Genomic DNA, 19,013 nt, shown 5'->3' on the forward strand with positions numbered 1-19,013 from the left:
GGAAAGCAGGCAGAACGTAAGAGTGTGTGTGTGTGTGTGTGTGTGTGTGTGTGTGTGTGTGTGGTCTCCGATTGCCTGGATCCACCTCGCAGGTCATCCTGCAATCAGGTCTTCTCAATGACCTCCTCCAATAGCTGTCAAGAAATGGAAAAGTCCATATAGCATGGGGTGTATAGTCAATAGTATTGTAATGGTTGAGTGTAATTCCAGATGGGTGCTAGAGTAATCAGAGGGATCACTTCGTGGATTGTATAAATGTCTAACTTTTTAAAGAGCAAAATAAAAAAAAGTAAAAATCAGAATTATGACTGTGAAAAAAATGGATAAGTCAAGTTCTAGACTGAGAGCAATATGCACTATAATTAGTATATCTGACAAAGGACTTTTCTCCAGAATATATATATTTAAATCCTACGACTTAATAATAATATGACAAATAAAACTATTAGGAAAAATGAGCAAAACATTTCACAAAAAAAGTAACAGGAATACTCAGTAAGTCCATGAAAACGTTTTTAGCATCTTTAGAAAAATGTGAATGACAGCGCCAGGGAGATACCACTATGCAGTCGCTAGAGTCGCTAAAATGAAATACTATTAGGTGTTGGTAAAGATGTGGAATGTCTGGAACTCTCATATTACTGTGGAAATTTAAAATGGTGTAACCATATTGCAAAACAATTTCATAGTTTCTTATATATCTACCAAACAACTCAATAATATCATTCTTAGGAACTGAGAAGTATATTTCCACACGAACACTTGATTAAGCAGCTTTATTCTTAATACTGCAAAACTGGAACAGTCCAAATGTACTACAATAAGTAAATGTATAAACAAATAGAATACTATTTAGCATTGAAAAGAAATGCACTACTCATGTAAAGCAACAACCTGGCTATACCTGCAAAATATACCAAGCGAAAGAAACCAGATACAAAAGACTTTTACTTTATTATTCCATTTACATGAAACTTGTGAATAGCTAACATAATTTATTGTGACGGAAATCAGATCTGTGGTTCCTGTGTCCAGGGGTAGAGATTGGGGGAATTACTACAAAGGGCAGAAAAGAAACTGGGGGAATGATAGAAATAGACTATATATTAATTGGGGTGCTTAAATGGGGGGTTACCTTTTTTAAACACGTCAAGTGGGTGCATGTATTTTGTGTATATTGTACCTCAATTAGGTTTATTAAAAATATGTAGCTCTGATAGTACTGGTTCTGTATCTTAATTTTGGTTAAATAATTTTGTATTCTTCCCCTGTGTTGAATCAGACAAGTTGATAGCAGAGATCATAGTCTTCTTCTCCAAGCTTGGGACAAACTTCACTTTGCAATTTCCACAATAAAGAAAAAAATGATGATAAAGTTTCCTAATACTAATCCTAACAAAATTAAAGAATATGAATAATATTGAGGGACATCCAATCACTTCAGCATCATTTGGCTAATTGTTCTCAATCAATCCTATCAGGAAAAATACTTCCTTTATTTTATTGAAAGGAAATGTATAGATTATATCAGCTAACTTAATATAATATTAAAAAATCAATATAATGTCTTAAGTATAAAATAAAAAAGGAAAAAATATCATCTATATAAAATATGTATTTCAATATGTAAATACTTGGGTAAAATGGCCTTAGAAGGCAAAATGAAATAAAAGCCTGACCCTATTCCCAGGGTCCCCATCAATGTGACAGACAGGGTGTTGAAAGTATTCTGGAGACAATATTGTGAGCAGAATTGTTATCAGTGATGTGATTTTCTCAAATGGCAAACAAATCTCGGTAAAGTTAAAAACACCAAGCATATCATTTCCTTAATTTGCATAATAGATGCATCCTAGAAAATAAAATCCATGCAAAAAATGTTGTAGTGCAAAATAGGCTTAAATTAGGCTTCAAATATAATTTTTTTGTTACTTAAATGAATGTTCAGTGGCCCATTCACAAGTGCTGTGGGACAATTTATGGTGTAGGATTTGTCCCACCCATTGTGAGGCAACTAGCTCTGCCCTCACAATTCACTAATGTCAGCAGTGCTGCCAGTGATGGAGAAAACTGAAGAGACAGCACACAGGTCTCATAAAAACCCAGTAAGGAGCTGTTTCAAACCTTATGAGAAATACAGACCATAAATCAAACAAACAAATAAAAAACAGGTAAGAAGCTGTCATCTGAATCTGGAATGGCAAAAATTACTTACAGAAATTCTGTTGATTAAAGGAAAGACATTGGAATTGGAAGAGATAAAATTTTGAAACAATTGCAAAGTCTTTTTAACCCCTATAAATAAATGTCTCCCTACTAAACTGAAAACCTTAATTTTAACCTTTATATTGGTCATAAACGTTGCAGGGGAGCAAGGGGATTTATTTTATTTTATCGCCCCGTTGCTACCCTGCCAACATTCTACCAAGCAGTGAGACTCGGGGCCTGATTTGCAGCGTCCCCAGGACCACCTTCTACAAGCAAGGAATGATCCCTTCTCAGAAGGAAGGACCGCTATAGGAAAGGCCTTTTTCATCGAGGACCCTTTAAAAGGGCCTGTGCCTGGACGTCCGTGGGGCGAGAGCTTGCGAAGGGGGAGGGTGGGGGAGTGTCCTCTTTCTCCCCCAACCCTCCATCGTCGTCGGCTGAGCCAAAGCCAGTGGGGGCTGTCTCCTCCTCTTAACACAGGCAGCTGCTGCTCACTCAGCTCACAAGCCGGGGCAGGGGACAGGGCGGCAGCGACTCCTCCGGCTCCTAAGTGGATCCGCTCGGGCCACCGCAATGCTAGGAGCCGCTGGGGTCCTTCTGGTCCTGCTGCTCAGCGAGGATTTCGGGGGCGGCTGGACGCAGGGGCTGCAGCAGCTGCCACAGGCACATCAGCAAAGAGGTACAATCGAGGCACGGGCTCTAGATTACATACTTTTGTGGGGCGGAGGCTCCTTACTGGTCCCATCTAACAGTTCGTGGCCAGGGACAGCTCTGCCCTTGGGGAGTGCGCTTTGGGGAGAGAGAGGCTAAGACTGGAGTAAGTTCACGTTCAACTCCCTGTGTGGGGTAGGGGGAATTGCCTACCTCCCCCAAAAGAACATGAAGTGCTTTTCATTGTTCAGTCGTTTCTTAGAAGACTTGCTATCACTATATATCTCGCAAATTGATTTCCAAAATCTTTCCAAGAGGCAAACTTTTAACCAATTGAAAAAGAAAAGTTTCTCCAGATCAGATGGCTTCCCCGCTGAGAAAGGTTTCCCAAGCTGTGGCTCATCTCGGAACTTTATGTAGAGCAGCTGATACTTTTTTTTTAAGGGACTTTGTAACTATTTGAACAGGGCTTGTAAAATAGTTAAGTATGTGGCTTTTTTTTTTTCTTTCATGGCAATGGCGCCTGCAGCCTCATCTTTTCTTTACTGACATCCTATCTCAGGTATCCTATTATATTATAGTGAATTTTCTCCTCTTGCTTAAATACAGACGAGCCTTCTATGTCATTGGAATTTTAATTAAGACCGCAATGACCAGATACACACTTCAGGGGACTTTGGAAAACAGTTGTATTTAATGTAACTCAAATTATGCTCTTCAGAGAGCCTTAATGTTTATATGCATATCATTTATGAAACTCTGGGGAGTCTTTGAAGAGTTATTTTATGCTCATGCATTTTAAAAGAAGCACATGTGCAGCGTTTTAAAACAATTTATAATACATTATTTCAGCAAACATTTCTGTAAGTTGGAAAGCATGCATCAAAGTAAAAAAAAATAAGAAATATTTAAGGTTTGGTCTCAAATATAAAAATATTTACCCTAAGAGTACAAAATTTGGAGTTAACCTCTTTTGAAAGTTTTGATGATGCTGAATCTGCCAAATTTTGGAAACACACTTATCCCTCTTTTAGTTAATTGGAATAAAGTGATGTCTAATAGTTCTAATAGTTTTTCCTTTTATAATCTAGCATTTCTAGTAGTATTATTTTATTTAAAAAGGAGCTCCTTGCTACAATAATAACTCCTTGATTAAAATTCCAAGAATAAAAATGACCTTAAGTTCAGTATGTGATTTTTTTCTTCTTCTATTTTTGCTTCTCCTTTTCTGAGAGGAAAAATGAAGTCAGTGTGGCTTAATTAATAGACTTTTTGAGACAGTGATTTTGAAAATATCTCTGGCAGCTGATTTATAAAAATACTGCTTTTAAATATTGACCTGGCTCAGTTATATGTTTTAACAATACACAATACTTTAATACTGTTAGGCAGCTGGAAGTGAAGAGAGGTCAGGAGCACCAGTCCTTCTGTTCACTTGGAGCAGGGCAAAGCTTAAAGCATGCAGAATAGACATCAAGTGCGTTCCTGAGAATTTTCTGTAGCATGTTCCTCCTCTCTTCGCTCTTATTCTCTCCCTCTTCTTCTCTCCCCTCCCTCTTCCCCCATCCCTTTCATTCTTCTTTCCTCCCTTCCTCCTCTCTCTCTCTCTCAGATAAACTTAACTCTGATTTCTATGATCCAGGTACAGATTGAGGTGAATGCAGAAGGGCAGCTTTATACTACCATTCTGTTGAGAGAAAACTTGGACACTATGTATAATAAGGAATTCTATGCAAAATAACTATAGCATAGAGTGTACTATAGACTGCTAAATTCTACATTCTAGGAACTTCTATTGTGTATTTTATAGATCATTTGCAATATGTTTAGAGATTGGCTCAAGGATAAACGTTGGTCTGTTAATATTAAAAGTATATGTAAAATATATTTCACAATAACCTTAAATTTGTATAGTGCTTTATAATTTAAAAATGCCTTATGTACATGAGCTTATTATTTCACTTTCAGCTATTATTATTATTATTATTATTATTATTATTATTGGACAAATTTAAAACCCAAAGCTTGGAGTAGTTGTGACTAAGTTCATACAGCTCATTATAACCTAATTTTTAACAACTAAAATAACTATTAGTTTTGTTTATGTCGAAGTTCCCTTTTTATGGTACGAAGATTTCTTTACATTTAATTTTTGAGGCCTGTTTCCGTTTTAGTGTTTCGTTAAAGCAAGTTCTCAATGACGATCATTGGATATGAGTTTGACAGAAGTGCTTTCTTGGCTACCATCACCTTTTCTCTTTGTGATTATAGTGGTACTGACCTTCCTGGCCAACCACTAATTGTTTAGAATGAAATCTGTTTTCTCTTTTAGTACACTGCTGGTTTATTTAAGAATATTGACATGAAGCAATTATTTTTAAATGTTGAATTGAGTTAGCAACTTAACCAGATATTTATTTATTTTTCTTTAAAATCTTGTGTAATTTCTATAGCATAGTGAATTGTAGTATGAATAGCATTGATTCAGGAAGAATGATATTCTAAGGGAATTTTTAAACTAGATTTAAGATCGACAAAATAGGATGATAGTCAAAGTGGTCCTGGATTTCAGCAAGGCAGTAGATACAATCTTTTCCTGAGATTCTTGTGAATACTATGTGGAAATGGTAATGTAATGATAGGTAAATTGCAACTGATTAAAGATAGTTACCAAAGAATATTGCATAGTAGTGGATCAAGGTTAATCTGGAAAGAAGTCTTTAGAAGTGTGAGGGAGGTTTTCTTTTGTTTGTTTGTCTTGGTAATGGTTTGATGGGAAACATACAATTCAAGCTTATCAGAACTGCAGGTGATCCAAAACTGATTTGCAGGGCTAAGCTGGTAATAACAGATTTGGGAACTTTAAAGGTCTCTATATCCTGGACCATGAATGGAACCATACATGAAGCTGATTTTATTATTTCTATCTAGATATTAAATAATTTTATTTGCCCTATTCTGGAAATTTATTGTTTCCTTTATGTGAATAGGAATGAGTACAAATACAGGATGAGGAAAGACAAGTCTGAATTGCAGTAAGTTCAGTTAGAACATATAGTGTGACGTGGTGACAAAAATGTTAACCAACTCAATTTTATTAAAACTCATAGAAGCAGATGGATCTTCTGGTTAAAACACATTTGAGTGCTTCACTGACAAATGGTTGTTGTAAATTCAGAGAAGGAAGAGCATTATAGTCTGAAAATATTTTCAGAGGAAGGCTATTCCAAGTGATGACTATTAATTTGGAGAAAGAAAGACTTAGGGAATCACAAGATATGTCTTTAAATTTTTGGAAAGATTGTTATATGGAAAAGAGACTAAAATGTCCTCCTAAAGCCTGAACTCAGACCTCTAGAAGTACACAACAAAGAGGAATATTTGGGTTCAATAAAATGGAAGGAAACCTGCTCCCTCGTCCCATTCTGAGCTGTTCAGAAATAACTGGGTTGTGTTGGAGGACCTAGCCTTCTGGAAATGTCTATGCAGTTATGTACAATTTTATAGGTCTGATTTGGAGTGGAATGTCTCTACAGAAAAGAAGTTAGGACTCATCAAGTTTCTAGTCTTTTTCTAAGCTCAGTATTCTAGTATTGCATTCTTTTGTTTTTGGAGTGCAAATTTGTATTTAAACTTCTGAAACTTCTGAAAAATGCCAAGAAAATATTAAGTGTACATAAATGTGTTTTTAGACACCTTCTGGGATTTAAAATAAAAACATATTTGAGACCATCTTCACATATTTTTGGCAAGCACACCTAAAAATTTAATATTGAATTTCTATATCATCATTGATTGCATTTCTAAAACATCCTATGTTATAAAATCTGAAAACACTTCATAAATTACCTGAGAACTTTGCAGGAAATTTATTGTGTGTAAACATAAAATTAATTTTTGAGGGTATCTTCTTTTGCTACATATGTAACTTGTTGATTTGTGCACTACATACTGGTCTAATAGTTTAGTAAAAATGATTCATAACAAAGCGTATGGCTGAAAATAAGAACATATTAAATATTGACAGTTATGTTATGGATGTAGAATTTTTTAAAATAACATAAATTTTGTATTATAATTTTTAATTTCACATGTCAATGTATACAATTGCCAATATATCTTATTCCTAAAACTCGCCTATTCTTAGATATCATGAAAAATAATGACCTGAAGAGTTGCTAGGGATTATGCACATGCTCTGCCAATTCTTTCTTAATTCACTTCAGTTACTATAGCTCCTGAAATATGAATAATTGTCACACTAATAACTACAGTGTTTACCTTCTTTAGATATAATTATTTAAAAATTGAAATAGATATCCTAAGACTTATCTCTAGATATGACTGCTGTAAGAAAACCATGAGTTTGTATTTTATGGGAGGTATTTATTTAAATAGGAAGAATTTCTGAAGTAGTAAGATTTGTAATTTTTACACCTTTCAACTATATTGCAAAAGCTATGACTCATAGAAGTTTATTTTTTGGTAGATTTTACATCTTGTTATTTTCTCAATCACCATTGATCTAAAGCAGATAATTGCCATTTTTTCTATTCATATGTTTAATAAGTACTGATTATTCATTGACAGTGACTAATGTGCTAGACTTTTCAACTTGGACCTCTGAGACTGAATCATTGTTCCTTCTTTTGATCCAAATAGATTTAGCAGTGAACTATAAGAAAAAATTCACTTTAACTTTATATGAGGTCTCACATCTCCTTTCATAATCTGCTTTATGATTATGGGGCCACAATTCTGGGCCACAATGAAAGAGAGAGAATTGGGACTTAGTGTGGTCTAGAATAGGGAGAATTAACTTCAATCTAGCCTATCCGTGCATAACAAGATCAGTAGGGTAGCTAGCTAACTGTCTAAATTGTAGAGTCCAAAGGGTTTATCTAATGCACACTTGATTCCAATCTACATAACTATCCAATAAGGTTCTACTAGGTGGGTGGAGAATGGCTGGAAGAGTTTACAAGCAGGATGGTAATAATAATAAATAATAATAATAATAATAAATAATAATAAAAAAAAATAATGGTAGCTGCAGGTCATCTGTCCGGTTTGCCTTAGATCCTTATTTAGCAGCTGGAAGCTGTGAAAAAGATCAGAAAGAAAGTGTTGCCAATGACCAGACAAATAATTTAGCTTGTAATACAGAAGAATGGAATTTAGAATTTGTGTATAGTCACAACTTTGAGCTGGGTGTCTAAGTGGGAATTTAGGCAGAAGTCCAGTTATTGTGAATGAAAAAACAAGGTAGAAGTTAGAGAAATACAAAACTTGATTGGCACATGATTCTCAAGATTCATGACATGTTCAGTGTATACCAGGCAGGAAAGAGAAGACTAATTCTGGGCTGTACTAATTGGTAAGCCTGAGTTCAAAGGTCAGAATTTGTTCGAGGAATTGGTGGGCCAATGTATATTGGCATGTGGTTAAGGAATGAATGTGTTCAGTGAGCAAAACAAAACAAATTCCTGTTCTCGTGTGGTTTATATTCTAATTGAGACAGAAATATGATGAATATATAATGAATAATATAACAAATACCTTTATTGTATAGAATGTAGTGGGCGATAAGATTGCTGGACAATCAAATGCAGCAAGATAGAAGTCAGGAGTTTTTGGAGTATAGGGAGGTTGGTTGCTGTTTTAAATAGAGTGATAAAGGTTGACCTCATTGAGAAGGTCACACTTGAGCAAACACTTGAAGGTGATCTCAGAGGGATTCACACGGATATCAGGTGGAAGAGTACTCTCCTCATAGGGAACAGGCTTACAAAGGCGTAAGACTGGAGCACAGTGAGAAAGTCAGAGAAATAATGGGAGCCTGGATCATTGAAAATCTTTTGCCTTTTAGTGTCAGTGAGATGAGTGGTATTGGAGAGTTTGGAGTAGAATTAAATGAATGAATGAAACGATATTTAATTTTTATTTTTTTCAAGTAGGCTCTAATCCATTGGACTAGACCAATAGTCCAAATGTAGGATTACTGTAGGTTCATCTCTTGCCCTAGATCTCTCATTTATAGAGCACACATAAGTGACTTGATTTCAGAGTATTCCACCTCAACATTCTTATCATTGTGAAGCTCAGATGCATCTTTGTAAAACTTTTTATATCATTTTGGCATCACAATCCTAATTCATGGTTAAAAGAATGTCACTGCCTCAAAGCAACTCAAAGGCAGGGAACTTATACATATCCTTTTACTTTGCCCTAGTGTTCTTAGAAATATGCCATAGGTTTCTTGGAGAAATTTTAACTAATGTGTACATTAAAGCAAAAATAAGTTTTTCACAATCCCACATGAATATATGTGTGTACCAGAGTTCTCTTTCTTATTATTCAATTCATATCACAGCTAAAGTTTAGATACAGTTGTTGAAAATGACACAATGATGTATTGATCTGATGACTTTTTGTAGGAAATGAACTTTGAAATCTTACCTATTTTTACAATCAGAGACATATTCTGTGCTCTGTTTCGATTTTTATAACTTTTTAAAGGATCATTGCAAGTCTTACAGTAACCTTTGGAGTAAAGTAATGTAATTTTGGCCTGACTAAATTCTATTATTTAGAACAAATTTAGGTAAAGAAAATTGCATAGCCTCTCTTTCTTCCTCTCTTTCTTCCTCTCTCTCTCTCCCTTCCTCCCTCCCTCCCCCCCATTCCCTACTCCTCTCTTCTATTCCTTGCTCCCTCCCTCCCCCTCTCTCCCTTCCATTCTGTTTTTCCTTCCCTCCCTTTCTTCCTCCTTTTTTCTCTCCCTGCTCCCTTCTTCCCCTTTCTTCCATCCTTCCTTTCTTCTTTCCATTTCACCCTCTTTACTTTCCTCCTTTATTTCTTTTTCCTTTAGTATCTTTCTTGCAAAGACAATATGGTATTCAAAGATAATTTTAGCAAATATAACTTTTAAGAAGATATATAAGGCAAAACTTCACTTAAATCTTATTAAATACAATTTGATATTTACTGTCTAAGGGTAGTTTTGAGGCATAATCTAAACTTACATGTGAGTTAAAGCTAGATGTTTACTTGTCAAAGTTTTTAATATGGGTCAAAACAAAACAAAACATTTCTTTTTTCAGTCATCTTGAATGTGGATTTTAACATGGGAGCTCTGTTCTATTTGACTTTTGGACATGTGACAGTTAGAAAAAAGATCTTAGAGGATAGTCTATTAGTGGATTATTACAACAGTGGCTTTCTATGACAATCTGACTCAAATAACAAGTTAATCTATGCAAATTCTGGATGATGAAGACAAAGAACTATTTGATACCTGGCACTTAGGAAAGGTAACTTGTGCAATTAATATCTCTCCACATGTGGTCCTCTCAGTTGACCACCAGGTTGTGTGCCACCCCAAGCTCTTTGTTTAACTGTGTTTTGAGTGCCAGATGCTTTAGATTGGTTTAATACTACCCAGCATGTTGTGAGTATTAACACATTTATTTACGTAGCATTTATTTACTTATTACAATAGTAGAAGGTTAATATGTTTAGTAGGTTAATATAATTATCTTCATTTTATAAAAGGAAAATAGATGTCTAGCAACTCGTCAAAGACAAACGCAAATTTTAATGTTAGTTTTTGAATTAGAAATTAGAGAATGTTCCTTCTCCCGATTTTATGGTTCCTAAATTGTCATCTCTTTTGGAGTTTTTGATCATTCCTTATTTTTTATAGAATCCCTTGAAAAAATATCATGTATTTATTTCAGAGTTATTTTAGTAGTCTAATTTGAAACCAGTGATTCACTAGGCATTATAGAAGAATAGGAAATAAAAAATAATAATAAAATGTGTAGTCTTCAAGGCTCTTTTTCATTTGAAAGTATACACATTACTTAAAATTATGCAGAAATATATACATGCATTATTTAAAAATATGCATAAGTTTAAAAGTATTCATCAAATTGTAGTCTCTAAATTCTTAGGATTTGGATTGCTGGATGTTAGACTATAAGAAAGTATCAATTGATTATTGGCTTTTCTGAAGTCACAGAAATTACTTCAGCAGGCTAGACACCTAATGATATTTATTATGTAATGAATTCTTTAAAAAAATAGTCAATATATATATATATATATCAGTGAATGAAAAAAGCAAGAACCAAATAGACATATCTAAGAATGAGAGCAGAGTGAATATCAAAATTCCTTCTGAAAAAGTATAGAATACTGAAAAGACTGAAAGAATTTCATTTGAAGTTAACTTCTCAGTTAAGACAGAAAATTTTGCATACTTTCTAGATTTTGAGAGGGTGTGTTTGTAGATGCATGTATCTATGTTTACATGTATGTATGTATGCATGTATGTACCATTTATAGTTTAGAACTCACAGTACCTAATTACTATATTTAGTATATTGCTATTTGATTTGTTTTCTTAAATCATAAGATTTTCAATTTTATCAAAACAATCTAGAATAACGTAATCTAAAAATTGAATTTGTAGAAAAGCCTAGTTGCCTTGATAAATGATTATGGACCACAGAATAAATTGTACATGGGATGATTATATTTTTCAGTACGGTAGCTGTACCATTAAAACTCTAAGGTGAAATCCCTTTTAAGTCTCTTGTAACATATAAGGTTCTATGCTAAAGTGGAAATAAGGTTAGTAAAGTTTGCCACATCAAATATATTTTTTTCAAAAGGCTATATAGTTGGTACAATTTTCTGGCCTATTGTCTGCTCTGCCTTTTTAAATTACTGAATGAGACTGAAAGTATGAAGAAAAACATGAAGCAGTGCAATTATCATTTTAGGTAGCTACTTTATCTCATTGGTTTGTTCTGAGGAGTATATAAAATAATGAATATAAAACATGCAGCATCTATTAGGACTTCAATATATATGTATTTTAAAAATGCTTCAAGAAAAATGAATTAAGTCTAAAAACTGTCTTGGCGCCAAGAAATCCTCTGGCCTAAATCGGTACATTTTCTCCAACACTGGGATATATCAAATTTAGCTGAGACCGTTCATGAAGGAATTGCTCATATACTTGAAAACACAAAGCATAAATTTGTGTATTAGTCTTTCACTATTCTGAACTTCACACTTTAGCCTACAAAAATACTCTTATTAACATATACCTCTTTATACCTTCAATTTCCATATTCGTTCCTCTGCTTTGAAGATAACCTCGAATAGTAGAAAAAGTATAGACTTGGGTGATGGAAAGAATTGAACTCATAGCCATGTTACCACTTTTTATTTTTATTTTTATTTTTTTGCTAAGAACAAAAACCTGAGTCAACAGAGTTTAAATTTCCTATTAATAAAATAGAATTAAGCGAGATAATATATGTGAAAATATTTGGCAGCTAATCAGTTAACTATGAGCTCTTTTCTTCTTCCATCTTTATTATTTGATCACAAAGCTCAGAAAATGATATTCACAGTGCATATAACATCCTTTTTGCTTAAGAAAGAAGAGCAAAATATTTAAAAATTTTTGTTGAGTAGAACCTGGGAGATTGTAGATGACAAACTATTTAGGTCACAGCAGATAGACTGAAGAATTCTATCAAGGTCACACAAGTCAGTAACAGAGATAGGAAGAAACACAAGGTCCTATAATTAGTTAATAGTTATGTTAGTAGCTCAATGTGAGAAGTGATTTAAACAAGCAACAGAGAGGAAATTTTAGCAATACTTTGTGGCTATTTATATTTCAAATATGATATAATAAACATTTTTTCCCCTAGGAATCGTTCATTTTTGGACATGCACTTATTAGGGATTGATAAACTATTTTTTAAAAAACTCTTTTAAATATGTAATATGTTAGAAAAATGTGCTCCATAAAACTTACTTATTATATTCAGTCCAGTGATTCTCAAGCTTTTATGTTGAGATCCCTTTATACTCTTAAAAATAACAAGGTGATTTATGCTAGTTTATCATATTGAGAGTTAAAATTGGGAAATCTAAAAATGTTTATTAATTCATTTTTAAAAACAGTAATAAAAACAACTATATATTGACAAACAACATAGTTTCATAAAAATAATTTTATATTCCAAAACAAAAAATATAGTGAGAAGAATGATTGTTTTTATATTCTCAAACTGCTTTAATGTCTGGCTTAATAGAAAAGAACTAGATTCTTATTTCTGCCTCTGCATACAAATTATTATGATATGTCGTTTCGGTTAAAGTATGTGAAAAAATACAGCAAAATATATAGACATGTTATCGGAAAAGGGAGAACTATTTTAATGCCTTTATGATTGCTGTAAATCTTTGATTCTACATAAAAACTCTGGTAGATTTTTAAAGTTTGGCTGCAATATAGTATCTGAAATTATAGCAATGTTCTGTTTTAAAATTTACTTATATATTTTTTATCTTTTAAAAATTGTTTATTTTTCAATTACAATTAGAATACAATATTATATTAGTTTCAGGTATAGAACATAGTGATTAGACATTTATGTAACTTATGAGGTGATCACCCCAATGAATCTAGCACCCATCTGACACCATACATAGTTATTATAGTATATTGACTATATTTTCTATGCTGTACTTTACATCCCCATGATTATTTTATAATTACTAATTTGTATCCTTTATTCCCTTCCCTCCGCTTTACTCTTCTCCCCGACTCCTCTCCCATCTGGCAGCCATCAAAAATTCATAGTTTTTAAGACTTTGGAATAAAAAGGATATTTTATGAAAAAATGTGGCTAGTGTGTAATGCAAATAATTGTGCTTTTCCTCAAATGCAAGTAATTGCTTTCCCTCAAATCTATCATCATATTTCAGTGTATAGTAGATATTAAAAAGATTTACCTATCGTTCAAGTTTTAATAAAATTGATAATTGTTTCTCCTTCATCCGTAAAACTAGCTTTTTATTTCTTTCTATGAATGTGTGGTGATAACGAGTAAAACTATGATTAACATAGTTTGCCTTGACTCATGCTAACATCCTCAGTGTAACCCATCATTACTTTTGTACCATCAGAGCAAATGTCAATACAGTGAAAAAGCAAAGAATGGCTAAATCTTATTATAAAAAGAATTTTGACATTGGGAACTGACTCCCAGGGATCTATGCACTACACTGGGAGCTCTATAGGGTTAGACTATAGTTGAATTTTTCACCAGTTCTTCAAAGGCTATAAAGATTAATTCTATAATCAGAAAGAGCCAAAATCACTTCAGTTTTCACTCCAGATCTAGTCCAGACCAAAGATACCATTTCCTTCCAAAGAGCGGAAATCCAGAGAGCTTATTCTGGGAGAAAAGCAGGGAAAAGTTAAAATCGTCTAGACAAATATATGTAAAGTCAAAATCATTGTATGCCATCTTTCCTGTTTTCTTTCTGTTTGCCCAGGTAGAAATAGAAATAGTTCACTTGCCCCAAATTAGAAATATTATATTCATCTTTGGTAGATTTAAAAAGTGACCTCATGACCAAGGTTTAACGCAAAGAAAGAATGCTAATATTTAGAATCTTTTGTACTAGCAGACGAGTTATTTGAGCCTTATTGAGCTCCAGAATTCATATTAGAAAGGGACTTCCATGCTTGTCATGAAGAGAAGAATCCTTGCTAAAAGCACTGCACTCATGTTTCTCTTGAATAATGAAGTTTATTTCATTTTTTTCCCCCTAAACTTTGAAAGTTTTGTGCTTTCAAAAAGAATTCAAAAGGTTATGTAATATTTGGAACTCAAAATGAGATACTTTCTGTGTCCATCTCATCAAAACCATTATATAGGTCTCAAATGGTAGGTCTAGGATCTTTCTCTGGAGTTGTTATGAGATGTTGTCCAGAGACTTAAAAGATTTATCCTTTGACCAACATTTTCACTGTTCAGAGGAGCTATCTTCCACTGCCCAATAGTCAAGAAATTCAGATTTACGGAGCTCAGTTATCAAACACTGATGGATTGGAACATGACTGGTAGTAAGGTATTTACAGACTAGTAGACAAATTGCGCAGAATCTTTTTAGCATCATAATTTAAATGACTAAATTTTGAAGTTCATGTGTTTCGAACCAAGAACCTGCCCTCTCTTTTTCCAGTATAATTTATCTTTAATCATTGGCTGTTTGTATTGGTTGGAATTTATATTTAACAGATTTTATTTTTCTTGTAAGAAATCATTTACTGTTAGACAAAGTCAAAAGACAGTATGGAATCCATGTCCTGCCGAATAGCATGACTTAATCCTCCTTCCATTTTTTTCTTTTCTTTTCTTTTTTCTTTTTTTTTCTTTCTTTCTTTCTTTTTTTTTTTTTGGTGGCCATATACCTCCCAATATAGAAAAAGTTATTTGATATGGAAGGGAAATATTTAAAAATTCATATCCTGTCTTTATTTGTTTCGTAGAGCCATAGATGCACTTTATTGTAGACAATGATATGTTTAAAAATTCTCTAGAAATACTTGTTTCATTTCTCTTTATTACATCTTCCTCAAGCTTCTACAAAATATTTTTCATTCAACTTTCAATGGCTGATTTTACCCATAGAGTTCCTGACTTGGTGCTACCTAAGAGATTCTGACTAAGCAACACTATCCTAAAATCCCTTATCTATCTAGGATCTGAAATTTTATCTTTAGATATTAATTGCTTTCGACAAAATTATTCACTCTCAGCTCATTTTTCCGATCCTAGGAGATCCATAATTTTTTGTTTTAATTAACACCTGACTGTATTCAGGCTCATCTGAATGTAATTCCATGAATTAGGTCAAAATTGCTTCATGTATGTAATGAATCTGTCCTGTTCATTACTTTCAATTATGTAATGAGTTAAAAGACCGATTCAATTATATTTCATACAAACTTCAAAAGCTATTGCTATTGAAGAAAGCTAGAAGGGCATTTAATCAACTAGTTCCTCTTCCAAAATTTTCAGATATTTAACAGTTAGAAATTACTAAAATTAGTTTCACAATGATAGGACACTTTGTCTTTTATTTTCAAATAATTCTGTGTCTCCAGTCTCTAGTCTGGTGTATGGTAGGTACTCAATAAAAAACTATAAAGTGAATAAAAAAGTCATTCTTTTTGGATAGACCAGAAAGATTTTCTATTAAAAATTTTTACATGTACTTTTTTTCTGATGCTTTTATAGTCTGAATGAATATTTTTATAAGATACTAAATACTAAATCACAAATACTAAAACATAATGTTCACAGGTGTATTGTTATCAATACCACTTAGGTAATAAATAAAATATTTTACAAAGTGTGACTATTTAAATTATCTTGCTTCTTGAGATGCATTCCCCCTGCCCCAACCCTGAGGATATTCCAGTAAGAACTGAGCAATATTTAAGGTTTGGATGAGGAATGCATATTTCTCGGCTTAGTCAGACTTTTCCATATGTGAATCCTTTTTAGATGAGAATTACAATACATAAAATGCCCATTTAGGATGTAAACTCTAGTTATAGAATATAGATAACTCACGTAGGGTGACTTGATTGGCATGTTTCCATTTTTCTTCCTTTCTTCTTAGACATCACCAAAGTCCTTTTCGTTTCAGAAAAAAAAAAAAATGTTTAAAAACTTCACCAGGCCTCCATAATATGTCAAATAACACATATACTGTGCCCTTAGATGTGGTTGCTTCCTTGGAGTTATTAGCAATCAAAATGATAACATACTTAGAATTAATAAAATAAATTTGTAGTTGAAGAAACATGGTACATGTATACTTATTTTAAGAATGGAGTTCTAATGTTAAGCAAGGCAGAGCTCGATCCTTCAGTAAATGAGGGCTTTTTCTTACAAGAGTGAATTTGAGAGAAAGTGGGACAGGATAATAAGACCTTTGAGAGCAGAGCTCAGGTTTGTTTTCGTACTACTTTATCTTCATTGCATAGCACAGAGCACACAGAATAGTCATACGAAATACTGAATGATGAAATAATAGGAAAAGGAGAGCTAACTTTTAGGAAAGAACACATACTTGTAAGTATTAAAAAATATGAAGATAGTTAAGAACATAATGCTATCCGAAATTGTTAAAATTTCTACTCAAGTACAAAATAAGAAAACAAGGATAGAACTTGCCAGGACATGAAGGAAAGGTATAAGATCATGATGTTCCAATTAAATGTTTAAGTATAAATGATGCTTCTAGAAGTTTACCAACTATGGTTTTAAATATATCGTAGAAACTAATATTCACAGCTCCTCACCAGTTTCCTTCCTAATGCATCCACACTTTCCAGGCTCATCACTTGGAAAAGATTCCCCCTTTACTTTTGCCAAATTAATCTATTTTCACTCACTTTTTGCAAAAAGACAATTCTCTTCCTCTGTGCCTTTACTAAACTGCTTAAGCCATCAACAGCTTTCCTCTTTCACTGGCACACCTTACTTTTGAACATTGTAACTCCTCTTCTACTTTTAAATGGAGCTAAAATCTCATTTCCTCCAGGTCCAAAGTGATGAATCCACCTCTGTCTGACTATTTCTGTCACTTTAGCCTCACAGATCATTATGTATACTGTAAATTTTCATCATATTATGTACTAGAATTTTTTCTTATTTTCTTGCTTGATTTATGCATCTGTTTGCTGAGAGGATGGGAGAGGTGAAATTTGTGTTGAAATTATATATGTTTTCTTCCTTTTTTATACCAATCGAAGCACCCAGTGATTAACTTCAATGTGAACTCACCAGGCCATGACAACATTTTCAATTGTGAATTTACATAAAAGGAATAGAAAAGTGGTACACCATTTTAATTTTTATTTTCTTGGCAGATATTTTTCGTAGAGTAAGAGAAGGAAAATGATTGAAATGACAATATGAATAAAATAAAGAAACTCTGTAGTCAACTTTAGAATTATTAGCATACTACCAGATTTCTTTCAAGTTATATATTCCACTAAAACTAGGATTTAACAAACACTTTAAATTTCTGTTCAGTGATTAGGTAACATAATTTTTTGATAGGACAGGGTATATAAACTAAATGTCTAAATTTAAGTTACTACATAACATAGTCGTCATGAGTTCCATGGAGATATAAAATCAAATCCTATCTGATGGTCTTAATTACAGCCTCCTTTTTCACTGTGCGGCTATCATATGCTTTACATTTGTGTAGCATTTGGCATCTAGGATGTTTTATTGTTTTGCCACCATCACTATGTGTCTATGCCAAACTCTCGAGTATTGTGGCCTATAAAGCAGTATACCCTTACAGTTGGAATAAAGGGGGATCAGTACTTAACATGAGTCACTTAACCTGATAAAAATAAGAAGGGATAGAAATAGAATTCTATATTTTCTAAATCTCAATCATGCATTTCAGGGCTATATAAATTCTCTCTAATATGGAAAGTAGCAATTTTTTTAAAGGAGAAAGCTAATATGAAACTTGTAGCATTATAACAATATTTAGGGATGGTAGGGTTATGATGTTTGAAATTTGAATGTATAGATAATATGTAATATTTTTTTTTAATTTATTCAAAGAATGGTGATTTTTCATGTTTCCAGAGGGAAATATCCATTCATTTGATCAGTGTGTTTAAGATAATTCTTACTTCTTCCTCCACTTAATTGAAGTGTTTATTTTTTTATTCCATTCATAATATGACCAGACACAACTTAGAATTTGTATATTGTGTTGCTTTATATTAATATACACATATCGTCTGTTTTTATTTAGATTTGTGTATAGTTTCATATATTAGGGAATTATAAATTGAATTTATTTTAACTGACTTAGTAAAGTATTGATGTTAAAATCCAATGTTATTTTGAATATTCCCTTTGAGGGCTAGGGGAGACTTACAATGAAATCGTTTCACCAAGATTTCTTTTTAATAAGACATTCACTATTACTGGAATTGTATTTGGTGGATTACATTCCATTGACGTAATTTTAAACTTCCATTCTACTTCACTATAAATGGAATTTCATTATAGTGACTCCACAATAAGTGGGTTACAGTATTGTTGACATTTAGTAGAATTACAGATCTTACTGTCTTTGTATAGTGTGCATTAAAATGCATTATGTGTGCTTTTAATTCTGTTTCAAAGAAAGAACTATTGATTTACATAGTTATTGAATAGAAGAGTTTTATTAAACTCCATTGCTTAATTTCATGGTGGCTTTTTTTTTCTTTCTGAAATTATTTG

At 32.9% G+C, this 19,013-nt stretch overlaps 1 protein-coding gene across 2 annotated transcripts in view; it reads left to right on the forward strand.

Annotated features, from left to right (window-relative positions):
• The first annotated feature begins 2,694 nt into the window (after window positions 1-2,694).
• The window catches only part of LAMA2 (laminin subunit alpha 2), a 493,622-nt gene continuing 477,303 nt past the window's right edge, over window positions 2,695-19,013 (forward strand). For both annotated transcript variants that reach the window (XM_006926157.1, XM_006926158.1), the window contains exon 1: window positions 2,695-2,887. In XM_006926157.1, coding sequence (XP_006926219.1) covers window positions 2,782-2,887 — 106 coding nt within the window. In that variant the 5' untranslated portion in view covers window positions 2,695-2,781. The remainder of the gene's footprint in view (window positions 2,888-19,013) is intronic.

The sequence above is a fragment of the Pteropus alecto genome, unplaced genomic scaffold (genome assembly GCF_000325575.1).
Source record: "Pteropus alecto unplaced genomic scaffold, ASM32557v1 scaffold79, whole genome shotgun sequence".
Lineage (NCBI taxonomy): Eukaryota > Metazoa > Chordata > Mammalia > Chiroptera > Pteropodidae > Pteropus > Pteropus alecto.